The following is a 20,741-nucleotide window of genomic DNA, read 5'->3' as shown; positions in this document are numbered from 1 at the left end:
AAAGAGGGATTTCACTGTAAAAAAAATATTAAAAGACACCAGCTACAAATACTGCAGCTGCTGACTTTTAATAAATGGACACTCGCCTGTCCCAGGATCCAGCGATGTCGGCAGCCGAGACCGATCGAACGCTCGGCCCTCGGCTGCTGCCGCCGCCATTCTAGGTGAGGGAATCGGGAAGTGAAGCATTGCGGCTTCACTTTCCGGTTCCCTACTGCGCACGCGCGAGTTGCGCAGCGCAATAGGAATGGTCCGCGCTGTCTCTGGGACCCGTGTGTGTCCCAGCAGACAGCGCACCGAGACAGGAAGAAGCATAAACTCCTGTGGGAGTCTATGCCTGGAAGTGGGTGCAAATACCTGTCTTAGACAGGTATCTGCACCCCCCTCTCCCCTGAAAGGTGTCAACTGTGACACCGGAGGGGGGGGGGGGAGGGTTCCGATGAGCGGAAGTTCCACTTTAGGGTGGAACCCCGCTTTAAGATATAGCTGTTTGTGCAGGTACCTGTGCATTGGGAGTATTGCATTGTAGGAGCAGTCGTCGTAGCAGGAATTATACCTCCCGTCACGTTTAGTGGGCGCTGCCAACTGCGACCCATCAATGGGAATGGGGCCTTTCCGCAAACGCCCTGCAACCACCTGCCTTACACACAGTGGTGGTGCATTCGAGTGGGGTCCAAGGAGTTAAAGCAGGGAGTGAGAGGATGATACTAGGGCTCAAGTCCTGCGGGAACGCATGGGAACAGAGTTCCTGTACTTTTTCCACAACAGGAACTCAGTTCCCGTTAGCAGCCGCGTCCTGCAAGACAAGTATGTGAGCTGTGTGGCAGGTGCTACACCAGCAGCCGCCGACACAGCTCGCAATAGTAAGTGCCGCACACGAGGGATGGACTGACCATTCAGGCATTGCCAGTAGGGGGCTCCATGAAATCTTCCGCTTCGATCTACCTGTCAATCACAGCTAGCTAACGGGTAGATCAGGTCCCTGCTGTTAAGAGATTGTATTTAGTCAGACTTCTCGTGATGCGCTCCTCCCCGCCGGCCCCTCATCCTCCCCCCCCCCCCCAGTCTCCTGTATACTTGCTCTGTGTGTCCCGCTGAATCCCCCCCTCCTCTATCTTCAGTGCCATATGATGAGAGAACCCAGAGGAGGAGTACAGCTATTCTGCTCACAGGACATGCAGGGAGAGAGGTGAGCTGAGGGAGGAACATCAGTTTGGGGTGGTAAGCTGATCACAATACCTGGCAACGTTTAATGCCAGGAGGGAAGTTTATGTGGAAATATGTGAAGGGTTGGAATAGCAGCGAGTGTGTGTTGGAGCCCTGCAGAGTTTGCAGCCCCCACCCCCCAAGCTAACATACATCTCCTAAGCAGGAACACATCACTATCTCCCCAAGCATTCTGTCCAGATAATGTGTAGTTCATTTATGACCTTTCCGTTTAACCCTGTGTTATCCAAACTCTGTTCAATGAAAAGTGTAAACTCACCACATATTTTTTTTTTTGGTGGGGGGAGTGGATCTTGGGTGGGAGTTCCCACACTTTTTTCCCCAGGACTTGACCCCTGATGATACAATACCTCCTCACTGCCTGTCAAACACCTCTGAAAAGCGATCCGAGCATATATCGCTTCTGTGAGAAGCGGCACACCCTGCTGCACGAGCCCTTATGCCCTGTACACGCGGTCAGACTTTCTGACGGAAAATGTGCGATCGGATCGCGTTGTCGGAAAATCCGATTGTGTGTGGGCTCCATCGGACTTTCTCTGTCGGAATTTACGACACACAAAGTTTGAGAGCTGGATCTAAAATTTTCCAACAACAAAATCCGATCGTTTAAATTCCAATCATGTGCAGAAAATTCCCGACGGACAAAGTACCACGCATGCTCAGAATAAATTACAAGATGAAAGCTATTGGCTACTGGCCCGTTTATAGTCCTGTCGTACATGTTCTACGTCATCGCGTTCAGAACGATCGGATTTTCCGACAACTTTGTGCGACCGTGTGTATGCAAGACAAGTTTGACCCAAAATCATTCGGAAAAAAATCAGACGGATTTTGTCTGTCGGAATGTCTGACCGTGTGTATAGGGCATAAGAGCTCAAAGCAAACAAGTAGGATACGCTATCAGAGGCAGGAAAAAGGGACATAAATAAGACTGTATGATAACAGTAATGACTTTATGTTGTACTACAAACCAAAAAATGCACAAAATTGGAGTTCCATATGAAAAAAGTCAGAAAATGACAGTATGTATGTTTTTGCTACATACAAACAGATAATTGTATACCGGGGAAACCGGAGAGAGAATATAGCGTGTCAAGGGAAAACAAGCAAACATAGTGCACATATCATATATAAACTGTACACATTAGATGTGCATAATGATCGACGCAGAGGGATCGTAATCCTGGGGGCATCTCCTTATTCTTCTTCAGCTTCTACGTCTGGCGCCAGTGAAACAAAAAACATCTCATTATTAGAACCGCAGGAGGAGAGTCCAAAAACAGCAGGTTTTATCCTTAATTCCTAAGAAAATATTATTAGCATGCCAGGGGCTGAGCCGGGGAGGAGACCCCAGACATTTACCAGGCTAGAATGACAAAGACAAGCCGTCCAGAGCTGATAGGATTTTCTTGTGATGGGGCAGAAGGAAGCGCAGCTGGAGAGAGAAATGATGGATTAAATCCTGTCTCTGACAACTCTGTAGGGAAATGGTCTGTTTTATTCATTTCATAGAAGCCCAGCTAATATATTTGGGAGCCTTGCCTTTTTTTCTGGAAGGGAACTTTCTATGTCAGCACTTTTTGGAAAGGTAGAGTCAACCTATGGCTAGGCTATAAACTATCAAGCATGACCCATATTCTCAACAAACAGAAAATTCTAATTTTAACAAGCTCTCATTGATCTCTGTAGTTGCAGGCGTTGTGGAGTGATGCATTCTCAAAGTTTACAATGGAAGCATTGCAGCCATTCACCCAGCAGATCAGAAAATTAAAGTATTATTAAACCCTCGGCGCATTTAGTCTAACACAGGGGTCTCCAAATTTTCTAAACAAAGGACCAGTTTACTGTCCTTCAAACTTTAGGGGGCCGCACTGTGACCAGTAGGAGAAGAAAATGTCCTGGCATCAGTAGGAGTAAACAATGCATCATTATTGGTATTGGGGGTTGTAATTGTGCCCCGGAATAGTGCACCATCATTGGGTCAATGGAAGGAATAATGCCCCATCATTGGTGTCAATGGGAGGAATAGTGCCCCATCATTGGTGTCAATGGGAGGAATAGTGCGCCATCATTGGTGTCAATGAGAGGAATAGTCCCCCATCATTGGTGTCAATGGGAGGAATAGTGCCCCATCATTGGTGTCAATGAGAGGAATAGTGCCCCATCATTGGTGTCAATGGTAGGAATAGTGCGCCATCATTGGTGTCAATGGGAGGAATAGTGCCCCATCATTGGTGTCAATGGGAAGAATAGTGCCCCATCATTGGTGTCAATGGGAGGAATAGTGCCCCATCATTGGTGTCAGTGGCAGGATTAGTGCCCCATCATTGGTGTCAGTGGGAGGATTAGTGCCCCATCATTGGTGTCAGTGGGAGGATTAGTGCCCCATCATTGGTGTCAGTGGGAGGATTAGTGCCCCATCATTAGTGTCAATGGGAGGAATAGTAGGCCATCATTGGTGTCATTGTGAGGAGTAGTGTGTCATCATTGGTGTCAATCAGAGGGTTAGTGCCCCATCATGGGTGTCAGTGGGAGAATTAGTGCCCCATCATTGGTGTCAATGGGAGGAACAGTAGGCCATCATTGGTGTCATTGTGAGGAGTAGTGTGTCATCATTGGTGTCAATCAGAGGGTTAGTGCCCCATCATGGGTGTCAGTGGGAAGAATAATGAACCATCATTGGTGTCAATGGGAGGAACAGTGCTCCATTATTGGTGTCAGTGGGAGGATTAGTGCCCCACCTCTGGTGTCAATGGGAGGAATAGTGCGCCATCATTGGTGTCCATGGGAGGATTAGTGCCCCATCATTGGTGTCAATGGGAGAAATAGTGATTGGACACAGATAATCACGTGGTAAAGGGCCTCTGTAATTGGCTCTTTACCCAATCTGTGATCAGATGTGTCCGAAGGCGAGTAGGTGGGCACGATTATGGGAGGACGTCATATGACACCCTTGCAGAACTGGCCGACCATGCTTTAGCTATAATTTTCCTATAGTGCGGTTGAGAAGTGCTGTGATATTAAAGCATATTCAAAAGCTCATATTACCACTTACTGAGTATGCAGCTTCTTTATCTTTTAATCCCTGCCTATGTTCCTGTTTAAGCTGGTACCATGGCCATTTCCCCAGGTTTCCTGTTCTAGCACAGTTTCTTTCTTTTGTAGCATCCTATGGAGTCACCCTTACATTTAGGGACTAGGGTTGTGTCTCCCTACACTGTGTGCATCAATAGAAACACACAGCCCTGTAGCCTATAGTGGCAAGGCACTCCCCTGCTGTATACTTCTCCAAGCCAACAGACTGACTGGAGACTGCACTGTCCACTGTTAACTCTTTCCTGTGAAAACTGGAAGCTCAGGGAAACAGCACCCATACAGCAGGGGCCAGAAACATTTAGACCCCTTTCACACTGGGGCTGCGTTAGGGTTGCCACCTATCCAGGATTCACCCAGACAGTTTGGGTTTGGAATCATGCGTCCAGGTTTCAGACCACCTAAAACCCGCATACATTATTCATATCGTACTATGGCTTCCAAGTAGGGTTGCTGGCTGCTCTTGTCTAAGCTGAGAGTGTCTGTTATGCCGCGTACACGACCAGGCTTTTCGATATCAAAGGTCCGACGGAACGATTCTGGCAGACCATTCGATCATGTGTGGGCTGCAGCGGACTTTTGATTTGCAAAAATCCGTCAGACTTTAGAAATTGAACATGTTTCAAATTTTTCCGCCGGACCCAGTTCCTACCGAGAAATCCGCTCGTGTGTATGCTAGTCCGACCAACAAAAACCGACGCGAGGGCAGCTATTGGCTACTGGCTATGAACTTCCTTATTCTAGTCCAGTCGTACGTCATCACGTTAGAATCCATCGGACTTTGGTGTGATTGTGTGTGGCCAAGTCCGTTCATTCAGAAAGTCCGTCAGAACTCTGTCAGAACTCCGCCAAAAGTCAGTCGGACCTAGTCCCTCGAAAAGTCCGGTCATGTGTACGCGGCATTACACTCTATTTCACACTGCCCAAAGCCAACACTAACAGTACCCTCCCCTCCCACACACACACACATATACACACACAGACGGGAGAGGAGAGAGGGCTCGATCTGCTCCTCTTCCTCCCGCCCCTACCCCTCTGTGTCTGCCCCACACTCCAATCCCTGCCTCAGAAAAGGAAAGTGAGGGTGGGAAATTTGCCAGCCAAGAATACATCTGGGTGAGAGTTGCTGACTTTGGAGGGATGAGTGAGCTCACCATCCATCCCTGTCTATGACAGAAGTCTCCCCCCCCCGCCTCTGAGTGAGTACATTAATGTAAATCCTCTCCCTACATCAGACTTCTTATGCCGCGTACACACGAGCGGACTTTTCAACATCCAAAGTCCGACGGAATGATTCCGTCAGACAATTCGATCGTGTGTGGGCTGCAACGGACTTTTGATTCGCAAAAGTCTGACGGACTTTAGAAAATGGAACATGCTTCAAATTTTTCCGACGGGACTCCGCCGGACCCAGTTCCTACCGAAAAATTTGCTCGTGTGTATGCTATTCCGACGGACTAAAACCGACGCTAGGGCAGCTATTGGCTACTGGCTATACACTTCCTTATTCGAGTCCAGTCGTACGTCATCACGTTCGAATCCGTCGGAGTTTGGTGTGATTGTGTGTGGCCAAGTCCGCTCAGTCGAAAAGTCCGTCAGAACTCTGTCGGAACTCCAACAGAACTCCTTCGGAAGTCTGTCGGACATAAGTCCTCTCGTGTGTACGGGGCTTTAGTGTTCCCCCTTAAATCAGGGTTCTCAGAGTATCCCTTATGTCAGGGTCCCTGGTGTTCTTCCTTACATCAGAGTCTGCAGAGTCCCCAGACATCTGGGGACCCTTTTACATCTGAACTCTGCAAGTTCAGATGTAAAAGGGTAACTGTGGATTCAGGTGAAAAGGGGAACTCTGTGTGCTAGGTAAGGAAAAAACCCAGGGACCCTGACAGAAGGGATGCTCTGGGAACCCTGATTTAAGACCCCTTTCACACTGGGGTGTTTTGCAGGTGCTATATCGTTAAAAATAGTGCCTGAAAACTGCCCTAAAACAGCTGCTCCATTCACACTGGAGGGTTATGCTGGCAGGGTGTCAGAAAAAGTCCTGCCAGCAGCTTCTTTGGAGCGGTGAAGAAGCGATGAACTCACTCCGTCCCTCCACCACTCCTTCCCATTGAAATCAAGGGGGCAGCGCTGTCATACCGCCGGCAAAATGCAGCTGCGGTGGCATTTTGCGGGCGGATTTAACCCGCTAGTGGCCGAATAGCGACGCTAAAACATCAGTAAAGCGTCGCTAAAAACAACACCGCTTTACCGCTGACGCCGCTGGCGGCACAGTGTGAAAGGGGTCTTAGGGGGAACACTGAGAACTCTGATGTAAAAGGGGCTCTTGTGATTGACTTCATATGATTAGAAATGTTATTTAATCGCAAAATATATAGTTTATACCATAAAAAATGTTCTTCGTTTAAGGGGCGCTTTAGTGCTGTTTAACCACTTCCCGACCGACGCACGACGATGTACGTCGGCAGAATGGCACGGGCAAGCAAATTGGCGTACAGGTATGTCCATTTGTAATTGCTGCCCTGCCATCGCGTGCACACCGCCAGTGGCGCGCGCACCTGTCGGGACCCCCGTAAGTCCGGTCGCGGGTCCCGCGGACTCGATCACTGCAGTGTTGCCCACGATTGTCTCACGGGGAGGCAGAACTGGGAGATGCCGATGTAAACAGCAGCTCCCCGTTCTGCCTAGTAACAAGTGACACTGATCTCTGCGATTGGAGCAGAGATCGGTGTTCACTAACACACAGCCCAGCCCCCCACAGTTAGTAACACGCCCCAGGACACACTTAACCCCTACACTGCCCCCTAGTGGTTAACCCCATTCACTGCCAGTGTCATTTACACAGGAATCACTGCATTTGTATAGCAGTGATTGCTGTATAAATGACAATGGTCCCAAAAAATTTGTCAAAAATATCCGATGTGTCCGCCATAATGTCGCAGTCACAATAAAAATTGCTGATCGCCGCCATTACTAGTAAAAAAGTAAATATTAATAAAAATGCCATAAAACTATCCCCTATTTTGTAAACGCTATAAATTTTGCGCAAACCAATCAATAATCGCTTATTGCGATTTTTTTTTACCAATAATATGTAGAAGAATACGTATTGGCCTAAACTGAGGAACAAAAATGTTTTTTTTTATATATATATTTTTGGGGGATATTTATTATAGCAAAAAGTAAAAAAGAATGCTCTGTTTGTGGGAAAAAAAGGACGTCAATTTTGTTTGGGAGCCACGTCGCAATTGTCAGTTAAAGCGACGCAGTGCCGAATCGCAAAAAGTGTTCTGGTCTTAAGCCAGCAAAATGGTCCGGGGCTTAAGTGGTTAAGTGGCACTTTTTGGCAGCTAGCAGGGCGCTTTTGACCCCCACTAGCGGCTGAAGAAGGGGTTAAAAACGCCCATGTTGCGGCGCTTCCTAAGTGCTGCCCATACATTGCAATGGTTAGGGGCGTTGTATACGTCACTCCCAAACCGCCCCAAAGATGCTGCTTGCAGGACTTTTTTTTTCCGTCCCACAAGCACACTGCTCCCCGTATGAAGGCACGGCATGGAAGGCAGTTTTCAGGCGCTGTTTCTAGCGCTAAAATGCCTGAAAACTGCCTGAAAGGGATCTTAGAGATAAAAACTACAAGTGGAATTTCAACAAATAGTTTACTATACAATGATTATTTTTCTGTGCTCAATATGGTAAATATTAAAAAAAATATGCTGAGGGTTATTACTACTTTAAGACAAAAGGTGCTTATTTTCTGGGTACTGCTGAGGCACCATGAACAATTCCCCACACAACTGAAAACCTTCTTTATTGAGTTCAGCTGCACTTTTCTAACTAAAATCCATGAAATAAACTAATGTAGCTGCAGATAGATAGCAATGTCACCTGGAAGCCTTTGTGCTGCTGCACTCAGAGCTCCTCTCACATGTCCCTCACATGCCCCTCTCCTTCCAAGGGGGGACAGGCAGGGGGAACCATAATGAGAGGCTCCAGTTTGCAGCCGAGACACATTGATGGCGCACAGGAGGCCTGGGTTGCTATAGTAACTACAGACGCGGCCTAATTACCGGGCCGGAAGCGGCTCTGTAATGAATAATGATGTCAGTAGAAGGGAGAAGAATGAGCCCAGAGAGGTTGCTGCAGTCCGGCCCGGAGTATCTGGGTGAGCAGACCTTTGCTGCATGCATAGTGCTCGTTTCTTGTAGGGATCATAGATTTCCGGTGAGCAACTGTCACCATGTCCATCCTCTGGCATCACTGGAATGCTATTATTAACACTAAATGGTATAGCATACAAATATCTCAGAGTATGACTTATAATATACACAGGTGAACTGGATGTGTCATTCTGTCCAGCCAGTCCCCCCCCCCCCCCCCCACCCCAGACAGAGCAGGCAGGTCCCACCCTTCACTTTTCTTTACAGGAGATAAAGTCTTACTGCAGCCCAGTGCAATCATTCCCATCATAAAAGCGCATTGAGGAGCAGTGCAGACATACTGGATATTTATGTAGCACAAAACAATGTGTGACTGGCCTAGTTTATACTTTGGGGAGGAGTAAAAATAGGCAGTTGCGCCTTGTTTTCACTGTCCCTTGAAGCTGAAAAGGCATATGGGGGTTAGGGATGAGCTCAGGCGTGTTTTCTCATGGAGCATGTGCAGAGCCCGCTAGGAAGTCGGCACTGCGCTGCGCTAATCACAGGCAGTGAGACATTTCCCCGATGGGCAACTGCAGAGATGGGGCAATGTCTCACTGCCTGTGATTAGTGCTGCGCCGACTTCCTGGCGGGATCTGCACCTGTTCCATGCGAACACGCCTGAGCTCATCCCTAATGGGGGTATACACATGCTGCATTGTGGCAAAAATGACCTCCATTGTATTTGGCGGCGTTATTGACCAGTAAATGGGGCTGCATTGCAAAATTAAACTTTGATGATATTCTAATTTTATGAGCTGCACCTGTGTGTGTTTGTGTGTATGTATATATATATATATATATATATATATATATGTGTGTGTGTATATGTGGATATATATAATGTTTGCGGGTTCTAAAAAATTATGTAGATATTTACACGTAGGAGAGAAGTATTGCAGTTGCATTTTGTGATCATGTTGCTTCCTCTGATCCTTTGTGGTTTCTATGGAGGGCTGCACTAAATAGTGCACTCTCCAGTTTTAGTAAATCAACCTCAGAGTTTTGCTTGGAAATTTGGCGATATGAACTCTAAGCCCTTGTACACACGGTCGGAGAATCCGTCGGAATGTTCCCTATCGGACCGTGTTGTCGGATAATCCGACTGTGTGTGGTATGCATCGGACTGATTCCGTCGGAATATCCGTCGGACCAAGTTTTCCAACTTGCTGGAAATATTTTCCGACAAACTGGTCCGAACGGACATACTCCGATCATGTGTAGCCTACTCCGACGGACAAAGTGCCACGCATGCTCAGATCAAATTCCTAGACCAAAGCTATTGGCTACTAGCCTGAATGTAGTCCTGTCGTAATGAAATAACGCCATCACGTTATGTACAATCGGATTTTCCGACAACTTTGTCCGACCGTGTGTATGCAACAGTTTCGGACAAAATCCAACGGATTTGGTTGTCAGAATGTCCGACCGTGTGTACAAGGGCTAAGGCTTCTGTATGTGCAAAGGAGAAGCATAAGCACATTGAGGTCATCAGTCTGCTCTCTCCTTCCATCAGCAAACTGTGATTTGACAGTTCCAAACTGCATGACAAGTTGTACCCCCAATGGAATCGCTAGCAGCCAGGAAAGCAGCTGTTTAGACCAATCTGTGTCTGACTGGCTGCATTGAAGGCCAGAGGAAAGATTTGGGATCCAATAGACCCCAGATCTCTCCATAAAGAGGGCCTGTCATGACCCATCTGTCACAAGGGATATTCAACCCTTGTAATAGCAATAACGTTAATATAAAAAAATAAACATTGTAAAAAATTATTAAAGATAAAATAAATAATAAAAATGTAAATACTTTTTTTTTTAAAGCACCTCAGCCCCCCCCCCATGTGCAAATGCGAACACCTACGTAAGTCCTGTGCGCATTAGAGCTGCACGATTCTGGCTAAAATGAGAATCACGATTTTTCTGCTTAGACGATAGATCAGGATTCTCTCACAATTCTCGCAGCGTATCATCTTTCACATTAAAACTAACTTTACTGTTTCATTTTTTTTTCATTAATTGAAGTGTATTTTTCCTAAAAAATTGCATTTGAAAGACTGCTGGGCAAATACAGTGTGACATAAAATATTGCAGCAATTGCCATTTAATTCCCTAGAGTTTCTGATTTTTATATATATATATATATATATATATATATATATATATATATATATAATTTCTTTTTTGGGGGGTTCCAAGTAATTTTCTAGCAAAAAAAAATATTGATTTTAACTTAAGAAAGAAGTGTGAGAAAAAGATTTAGACTTTAAGTGGTTAAACTTCCTGCATTTACACATGGTTGAAAGCTTGGCAGACTGCCCAGATTATTTGTTTACACAAGATGTTCTTTCCCTTTGATCTAAGAAGTAAGTTAGTTACAATGTTTCAAGTTCTACACTCAGCAGCTTGCCCTGGATGCTTTCTTTTGACAGCTGAGTGAGCAGATAATCTCTCCACTTGTTTATATGAAAGAATCGCTTATTCTCAGAGGGAGAGATCATCAGAGGGGGGTGAATCGAGATCGCGTTTTTTTAACGATTAATCGCGCAGTTCTAGTGCGCATATGTAAATGGTGATCGCACCACCCACCATGAGGTATCGTTGTGAAAGTCCGAGCAAGAGCAATAATTAAGTGTCAGACCTTCTCTGTAACTCTAAACAGGTGATCTGCAATTTTTTTTAAAGGGCCTCCTATGGAGATTTTTAAGTGACATAGTTTGGCGCCATTCCACGGGCATATGCAATTTTTAAAGCGTGACATGTACTTGGCGTATAATCGTCTTTTTACATAAAAAAATAAATAAAAAATAATACGTATTATGTTGTGTTTGCATGCAATAAAATTCATTAAAGTGAATTTTTTCCAAAAATATTGCGTTTGAAATACCGCTGCGCAAATACTGTGCAAATTTTTTTGTGAAACCCAACATTTTATTCTATAGGGTCAAAAAAAATAAAATAAAAAATATATATATATATTACGGGTGCATCTCCTAAAATGAGAATATCATCAAAATTAAATTTATTTCAGTAATTTAATTAAAAAAGTGAAACTCATATTTTATATAGATGCATTACACACAGAGTGATGCATTTCAAGCATTTCTTTTTAATTTTGAGGATTATGGCTTACAGCTAGTGAAAACCCAAAATTCAGTATCTCAGAAAATTTTAATATTCTCAATATAGACCACTAAAAAAAAGGATTTTGAATACAGAAATGTTGCTTATTGAAAGTATGTCCATGTACAGTATAGTATGCACTCAATACTTGGTCTGGGCGGCTTTTGCATGAATTACTGCATCAATGTGTTGTGGCATGGAGGCGATCAGCCTGTGGCACTGCTCAGGTGTTATGAAAGCCCAGGTTGCTTTGATAGCGGCCTTCAGATCATCTCCATTGTTGGGCCTGGTGTCTCATCTTCCCCTTGACGATACCCCACAGATTCTCTATGGGGTTTAGGTTAGGTGAATTTGATGGCCAAATGTGTTTCATCACTGTACCCCCCTGCACCCGTACCCCACTGCTCATCTGCCCCACCACTGTACCCCACTGCTCATCTGCCCCACCACTGTACCCCACTGCTCATCTGCCCCACCGCTGTACCCTCTCCTCATCTATGATATGTGTAATATGCAGAGTGGTGAAAGGTTGCAGAGATGAGACATCATCTGCCCCACCACTGTACCCCACTGCTCATCTGCCCCACCACTGTACCCCGCTGCTCATCTGCCCCACCACTGTACCCCACTGCTCATCTGCCCCACCACTGTACCCCACTGCTCATCTGCCCCACCACTGTACCCCACTGCTCATCTGCCTCACCACTGTACCCCACTGCTCATCTGCCTCACCACTGTACCCCACTGCTCATCTGCCCCACCACTCTACCCCACTGCTCATCTGCCCCACCACTGTACCCCACTGCTCATCTGCCCCACCACTGTACCCCACTGATCATCTGCCCTACCGCTGTACCCTCTTCTCATCTATGATATGTGTGATATGCAGAGTGGTGGAAGGATGCAGAGATGACATCTACCTGTCCTGGCACACTCACCCTGCTGATCCACCTCTCACATCCAGCCTGCATGCTTGTATGAGATGTATGGGATGTCACATGAGATGTATGGGGGAGTCACCTTCCCCCAGATGGTGGACGGGGCTAGCAGGACTGTGATTGGCTTTAGCAGTGGCCAAGACACTCCTCCTCCTGGAAACAAGTACCGCCCCCCCCCCCCCCCCCAGCAGAATTGCACCCAATCTCTTCCCCATCACAAAAGTGGACGATCACAGCTACAGCAAACAATGTTTCCCATCTTTTACAATGTGTGGGTGTGCAGTGCCTCCCCTTCAGTGCAGGGGCAGCGTGGGCTACTCTAAAATTGCAATGCATTAGTGTCTCACTGACACTTCCCTGTGCTGCTCCGCTGGTAGGAAGGGAGTCGAGTGCCAGCAAAAGAGGCTTTGCATGCCACTTCCGGCACCGGTGTCGGGGGTTGCCTACCTCTGCTCTACAGATATCTCTCCCAGTTAAGACCCCACGTCAACAGATACAATTGACACTCCCCTTATTCAAACCTGCTACTATAAACAAAGTTGCTGAACTCCTTTCTAACGCCCACCTAACCACATGCCCCCCTGGACCCTATTCCCTCAAATACTACAGTCACCCTCTGACTCTATCCTACACTCTCTAACCCACATCTTCAATCTCTCCCTTTTCTGGCATCTTCCCCAATGCTCTAAAACACGCATTGGTCACCCCCATACTTAAAAAGCCATCCTTTGACCCTACCAATCTCAATCTATGCCCTATCTCCCTGCTCCCCTTTTCCTCTAAACTCCTTGAACGCCTGGTTTACAATGGAGTGACCACCTCCCTCTGATCTATGTGGACTGTCGCTGCACTGAGAAGGTGTTCCGAGACTTGGCGAGACACGTGAAACTATTTCTTCTGACAGGGTGTGAGATGTAAAGGTTGTCCTTGTACTGGTTGGGTAAAAATGAGGATTTGCAGACAAGGTGCAGTGGGAATATAAAAAGAGAAAACAGAGGAAACACATTACAGCGCTATCCATCCTACAGAGGGATACAAATGGCTTTGAATTGCTCTGTGACGTAGGTTTGAGATCCCCCAAAGTGAGTCATGGTAATGAAGAGTACAATCTTAGTAACAAAACAAAGTTACTGCGGTCACAAAACATTAAAGCTGAACTCCAGCCTTCCCTTCAATCTTAGTTATACCGGCTCCTCTGCTGTACTAAAATTGCTTACACTGACTTTATTGTATGCTGTGAGCTTTTCACAGTGTGCATTAGAAGCTTCAATATGTGCGATAGACCCCCGACCCCCCCCCCCCCACATTTCCCAGCTGGAGGACGTCCAGTATTATCTAGTTCTTTCCTCCCCATCCTTACTTAGGGTGCACTGCATGCAAATGCACCCTCCCACAGATTGCATCCACTCATCAAGGCATTTTGGTATTTGCATTACTCTTCAAGAGCCATTCCACCAATTGTGCCAAGGCTGAGAGTTATTTGGCCAGGTTTTGCGAGGTACACCTACAGCAGGGACATTATTCAACTTTAATGAAAGCAGAGACTTGATACCAGAAAATTAAAGCTGATGATAACGTACCACATCCATAAATTCTGCAAAAATCAAAAATGTTTTTGGACACTTCTGTGATCTATGTGCATTGCAAGCATTATAACAACCTTTGTTGCAGATTCCTACCTTTTTGTTATTTGGAAGAAATGCCTATGACCCCTTTCTCACTGGGGCGCTTTGCAGGTGGTAGAGCGCTAAAAATAGCGCCTGCAAAGCGCCCTGAAAGAGCCGCACCTCACACTCCAGTGTGAAAGCCCTCAAGCTTTTAGGGCAATTTGCAGGCGCTATTTTTAGTGCTCTAGTGCCTGCAAAGCGCCCCAGTGTGAAAGGGATCATAGGGATTTCTTTCGATTAACAAAAGGGTAGGAAGCCGTGCGCTGGCAGGACAGTAAAAAAAAAGTCCTGCTAGCAGCATCTTTTTAGCGGTGAAGGAGTGGTGCGTATGCCGCTCCTTCACTGCTCCTGCCTATTGAAATGAATGGGGCAGCGCCGCTATACTGCTGGCAAAGCGCCACTACAGCAGCACTTTGCAGTGGTTTTAACCCTTTCCCAACCCTTTCCCAGCCACTAGCAGGGGGGTAAAACGGCCCCGCTAGCAGCCGAGTACCGCCGCTAAAACGACGGTAAAGTGGCGCAAAAAATAGCGCCGTCTTAACGCCGGCACCCGCACCGCCCCAGTGTGAAAGGGGCCTATGTGTTTCTCTGTGATGAGTGGGTCTAATGGCAGTGTTTTCATAGTTAACTGTCAGCTGTGCAGCTGCAGGGCACTAATCAGGAAATCTGCTGGGCCTGCATCCCTTTAGCCCTTGTACACACGGTCAAAGAATCCGTCGGAATGTGTCCTATTGGACCGTGTCGTCGGATAATCCGACTGTTTGTGGTATGCATCGGACTGATTCAGTCGGAATATCCGTCGGACCCAATTTTCCAACATGTTGGAAATATTTCCCGACCAACTGGGCCGATCGGACATACTCCGATCATGTGTAGAGAATTTTGATCGGACAAAGTGCCACGCATTCTCAGATCAAATTCCTACATCAAAGCTATTGGCTACTAGCCTGAACGTAGTCCCATCGTAACTAAATTACGTCATCACGTTCTGAAAGATCAGATTTTTCGCCAACTTTGTCTGACCGTTTGTATGCAACAGTTTCGGACAAAATCCGACGGATTTGGTTGTGGAAATCTCCGACCGTGTGTACAGGGGCTTAGACATGCTCCTATTGAAAGTATTCCTCCAAAACTGACATTTTTTGTTGCAGAGGATGCCTGAAATCTGATTTGTATCTTAGGCAGACTTCTGGGAAAATTGGTGAGCCAATCACACGAGCAGGAAAGGTTTCTGGGGATTGGTCAGTACACATTCTGTGTACAGGACTCCAGGTAGCCATATTGCATTGTCAGAACATTACAGAGCTGCAGATTGAAAATGAAAGGGCATTTTTAATAACCTTCAATTACAATATGATTAGTGTCGCAATTATATGTGCTATGTTATTTTTTTTCTTTATTTGATTTTTTATTTTTTTTCCCCACAAAAGTGGAGTTACCCTTTTAAATAGGTAAAATTTTACTTGTATTTTATTTCAAATTTAAAATCCACATCTATGTCCCACAAGTATTGCACCTTCAAAACGCCAAATATGCTACTCAATTACTATTTTTGCTCAGAAATTGTCCAAGAGATCAAAGTTCTACGCGTTTCGCATTACTTACAAAATATATTTGCTATGTATGTATTCTAAGCCCTTGTACACACGGTCGGACACTCTGACAACAAAATCCGTCAGATTTTTTCCGATGGATTTTGTCCAAAACTGGTGTTGCATATACACGGTCGGACAAAGTTGTCGGAAAATCCGATCGTTCAGAGCGTGATGGCATTTGTTCGTTACAACGGGACTACGTTCAGGCTAGTAGCCAATAGCTTTGGCCTCGTAATTTGATCTGAGCATGCGTGGCACTTTGTCCGATCGGAATTGTCTACAAACGATCGGACAAAGTCCGGTCAGATCATGTTGTCGGAAAATTTTATATCCAGCTCTCAAACTTTGTTGGTCGGACATTCCGACGGAAAAAGTCCGATGTAGCCCACACACGATCGGATTATCTGACAACATGGTCCGATCGGACATTTTCCGTCAGAATTTCCGACTGTGTGTACAGGGGCTTAGACCCCTTTCACACTGCTGACATTTTTCAGGCAGTGCTAAAAACAGTTCCTACATAGCGCCTGAAAAAAGCCTGTGGACCCAAGGGCTTTTACACTGGAGCGGTGCGCTGGCAGGACGTCACAAAAAGTCCTGCCAGCAGCTTCTTCGGAGCGGCGAACTCGCCTCTCCTCCACTGCTGCTCCCCATTATCAACGGGGCAGCGATGCGATACTGTTGGAAAAACGCCGCTCTGGTGGCGTTTTGCGGGCGGATCTAACCCCTTTTCAGCCACTAGCGGGGCGGTTTCAAAAATAGCGCCGCCTTCCCGCGGCTCGGTGTGAAAGGAGTCTTAGTCAGGCTACTCTTCCTTACCTCCAAGAATGCCCTGAAGAAGGACCTGAGGAAGCGAATAATGCGAAATGCATCTACTTTTGATCTCTTGGATAATTTCTGTGCAGAAATAGTTACTGAGTAGCATATTTGGCCTTTTTGAAGGTCCGATACTCATTGGACATAGGTGTGGCTTTTTTTCAATATTTTTAATTTTTTTATTTTAAATTTGTAATAAACTTCATGTTTACTCATTTTCTTTTCTTTTTTTATTGAATTTTAAAGTAGCAGACAAAAAGAAACACACAAAACAAATAAATGACAGCCTGACAGTAGGCCTCTCACTACAAACATAACAAAAAAATGAAAAAAACTCATCACTAGGCCTTCAGTATAACTCCAAGGCTGGAACATGATAGTAGTAATAGTAAGTTCCACTGCATACATATATTAAATGTAAGTCTTTACATGATGACAGATACTGGCTCCACATACCTATTCCATATCCAATGTCATCAAATAAATCAACAGACCCATATAAATAGTGCATAGGCCCACACTCACCCCCAGGGACGTTTAATACACCATCCCCCAGGGACGTTTAATACACAATCCAATGTGGCTGATTCCCACGAATAACCGTCATTGTACGTCGGCTCGTGCATGGCGATTTGTCGCTGCGCAAGCCAATCAGTGGGCGGGCTGGACTCGATGTTCACCGGCCACCCCCAATCATTCCCCGCAGTGACAGAATGGGGATCTGCCTGTGTAAACAAGGCAGATCTCCGTTCTGACGGGAGAGTATACAGATCCTGTCTTTGTGTCTTTCACACAGTCCCCCATACAGTTAGTAAACACACTGAGGGAACACATTTAACCCCTTGATCGCCCCTGATGTTAACCGCTTCCCTGCCAGTGTCATTAGTACGATATCAGTGCATATTTTTAGCACTGATCGCTGTAATAGTGTCACTGGTTCCCAAAAAAGTGGCAAAAATTTCAGTTAGGTGTCCGATCTGTCCACTGCAATGTCGCAGTGCCGCTAAAAATCACTGATCGCCGCCATTACTAGTAAAAAAAAAAAAATAAATACAAAAAATGCCATAAATCTATCCCCTATTAGGCGCGATAACTTTTGTATGAACCAATCAATATACGCTTATTGTGATTTTGGTGGAAAAAAATATGTAAAAGAATACATATTGGCCTAAACTGATGAATACATTTTTTTTTCTTTTTTTTGGGGGGGGGGGATATTTATTATAGCAAAAAAATTTTATTTTTTTTCAAAATTGTTGCTCTTTTTTTTTATAGTGCAAAAAAATAAAAAATGCAGAGGTGATCAAATACCACCAAAAGAAAGCTCTATTTGTAGGAAAAAAAAGGACATCAATTTTGTTTGGGTACAGCGTCGCACGACCGCGCAGTTGTCAGTTAAAGCCACGCAGTGCCATGTCGCAAAAAATGGCCTGGTCATTAAGGGGAAAATCTTCTGGTCCTTAAGTTAAGTAAGCATTTTATTATATTGCAGCTTACCAATTCTTATATGTGATGGCTGCATTCATTTTCTTTATTTAAGGTTTTATTTTCTTCTGGTAATTCAGCCAGCAAATCTGTTGCTTTTAATAAGCACAAGCTCTGAAGAAAAATGGATCAGTTTACATGGATAAGAAAGACTATTTAATACTGGCATGAGTGATATAAATTATATTTATTTATCTTCTATTTACTTTTATTTTTTCATGTAAAACCTCTATCCCCCCCCAAAAAATAAAACTTTTGCTGAAACTGGTTGGAGTTGGACTTCAGTTTTTGTTAGTGCGCATGTTAGGTCATCGCAGCTCTGTGCACTCACAGCGCCAGAACCTGGAATAATCGCAGGGGGAAGATGTCAGCCGTCTCAGCGGTGACCGGGCGCCCACCACTGCGGGGGCTTTGTTCTAAGGGAAGTATTTCATAATGTGCTAGTATGTGATGCATACTAGCACATTATGCCATTGTCTTACAGTTTTTTTTTTTTTTTCAGCGGTTTACTACCGTTTTAAGAAAAAAAAGAGGAAAACAATGCACTGGAACGCATCAAAACACGTCAAGAATGTGCATGCAGAAAAGCATCTTGAATGCATGCGGACTGCGTTTCTATGGTGTGAACTGGCCCTAAAACAAAAATAGTGCAATCTTTTTGTTATCGGATGAGAAAAATTTTCATGTTCGTCCCTTCGGCTCTCGAAAGCTGTGCATTAATGGTCAGATCATCATATGATCGCTCCAAAAGTGGTATTTTTCGTCCACTTTTCTCATTGCGTGTGCTAGGCTTTAGGAGCATGCTGATAGAAGTAAAGAGCAGAGAGGTGAGCTCATCAGGGTACTGCTTTCAATGTCGAGTCAAAAGGTGGGGGATGGAAGGGGGCATCAAAGTGAAACTGTAGCAGACCAATTTTAGATTCCCTTCACTTGTGGGGCAGAGCTGTTTAACCACATCCCGCCCGCCATATAACAGAATAACGTGCGCAATGGGGTTAAGTTATCCTGACTGGACATTCTATGATGTCCAGGCAGGATAAGCTGTGTTCGCGAGGGCACGCAGTGCGGCGATCAGCTGTTTGGTGTGTCATTCTGACACACTGCTACTCTGATCGTGGTAAAAACCCTATGACGTGGACTCTTTACCTCGTGATCAGCTGTGGCCAATCACAGCCGATAGCAGCGTGTAACAGGGAAGTGACGGTAAATGGCTTTCCTCGGGTTCACGCTGACAGGAGATCAGTGGCTCTCCTGTCAGAGGTGGGGTCTGTGCTGCTAATCAGCGTATTGATTATCAGCTCAACCCCCATCAGAGGTGCCACTACATCTGCCAATCAGTGCCCATCAGTAATGACTGTCAGTACCTCATCATCAGAGCCCATTAGTGCTGCATATCAGTACCCATCAATTCTACAGATTGGTGCCTCCTCATCAGTGCCCGTCAGTGCTGCCTCATCAGTGCCCTTCAGTGCAGCCTCATCAATGCCTCCTCATCAGTGCCCGTCAGTGCAGCCTCATCAGTGCTGCCTCATCAGTGCCCGTCAGTGCAGCCTCATCAGTGCTGCCTCATCAGTGCCGGTCAGTGCAGTCTCATCAGTGCTGCCTCATCAGTGCCCGTCAGTGATGGAGAAAACAAAATATTATAACAGAAACAAAGAAACTATTTATTTTCGGTTAAAGTGGTTGTATAGCCAAATTGGGGACTTTTACCTACAGGAAAGCCTATAATAAGGCTTACCTGTAGGTAAAAAAAATATCTCCTAAACCTGTACGGTTTAGGAGATATTCCCCTCGCAATGCCCCGCTGACTGCAGTGGCGCATGCGCACAGGGGATTCCCGGCTGGAAGCCCGGCAGATGCCGGACCCTGCCGGAGAGAAATTTCCAGCACGCATGCGTGGGAGTAACAATATCGCGGCTCCGGCCACTCACAGCGCCGGAGCCGCGATACCTGGAAGAAACACAGAGGGAACATGTCAGCTTCCTCGGCGTGGATCGGGACAGATGTCGGGGCCTCGTTCTAAGGTAAGTGTTTCATAATGAGCTAGTATGCGGTGCACACTAGCTCATTATGCCTTTTGCTTTGCAGGTGAGGAAAAAAAAAAAAAATTCAGCAGGTATACAACCGCTTTAATTTCGGTCTTTTTTAGTTTGTTTAGCAAAAAATACAAATCCCAGTGGTGATCAAATACAACCAAAAGAAAGCTCTATTTGTGGGAAGAAAATTATAAAAATATAGTTTGAGTACAGTGTAGCATGACCGCGCAATTGTCAATCAAAATGTGACGGCGCTGAAAATTGTCCTGGGCAGGAAGGGGGGAAAGTGCCCGGCAATGAAGTGGTTAAATCTCAGGACTGGATGGACAGAAATAGAATTTCTTTGTTAGATAAAGCGTCTCCCGTGTATGTTTTCTATCCGCTATTTACTGTAGTTGTCTGCCTGGAATTCGTATACAGTGTATACAGTCAGACTTGACAAATATACTGAAAAATATATATATTTATTTTGGTTGACAGACTGTAATATTACTAATTTTATTTTTTTTCTCTGCTTTAAATCCCCCCATAACATGTTTCCCTGCTGACGTCCAGCTAGAATGCAGTGTTAT

The 20,741-nt window shown here is 45.5% G+C and overlaps 1 protein-coding gene across 3 annotated transcripts in view; it reads left to right on the top strand.

Annotated features, from left to right (window-relative positions):
- Positions 1 to 8,345: 8,345 nt before the first annotated feature.
- CSTPP1 (centriolar satellite-associated tubulin polyglutamylase complex regulator 1) overlaps positions 8,346 to 20,741 on the top strand; it is a 235,373-nt gene continuing 222,977 nt past the window's right edge. For 2 of the 3 annotated variants that reach the window (XM_077461248.1, XM_077461266.1), the window contains exon 1: positions 8,346 to 8,479. In XM_077461248.1, the coding sequence (XP_077317374.1) occupies positions 8,413 to 8,479 (67 nt within the window). In that variant the 5' untranslated portion in view covers positions 8,346 to 8,412. Of the gene's footprint in view, positions 8,480 to 8,519; positions 8,539 to 20,741 lie in introns of those variants that run through there. The other variant, XM_077461257.1, reaches the window with a different exon arrangement.

The sequence above is a fragment of the Lithobates pipiens genome, unplaced genomic scaffold (genome assembly GCF_037356315.1).
Source record: "Lithobates pipiens isolate NorthernLeopardFrog02 unplaced genomic scaffold, aLitPip1_a1.2 Scaffold_10, whole genome shotgun sequence".
NCBI classification, from domain to species: Eukaryota; Metazoa; Chordata; class Amphibia; order Anura; family Ranidae; genus Lithobates; species Lithobates pipiens.
This window is presented reverse-complemented; position numbering and strand designations above follow the sequence as displayed.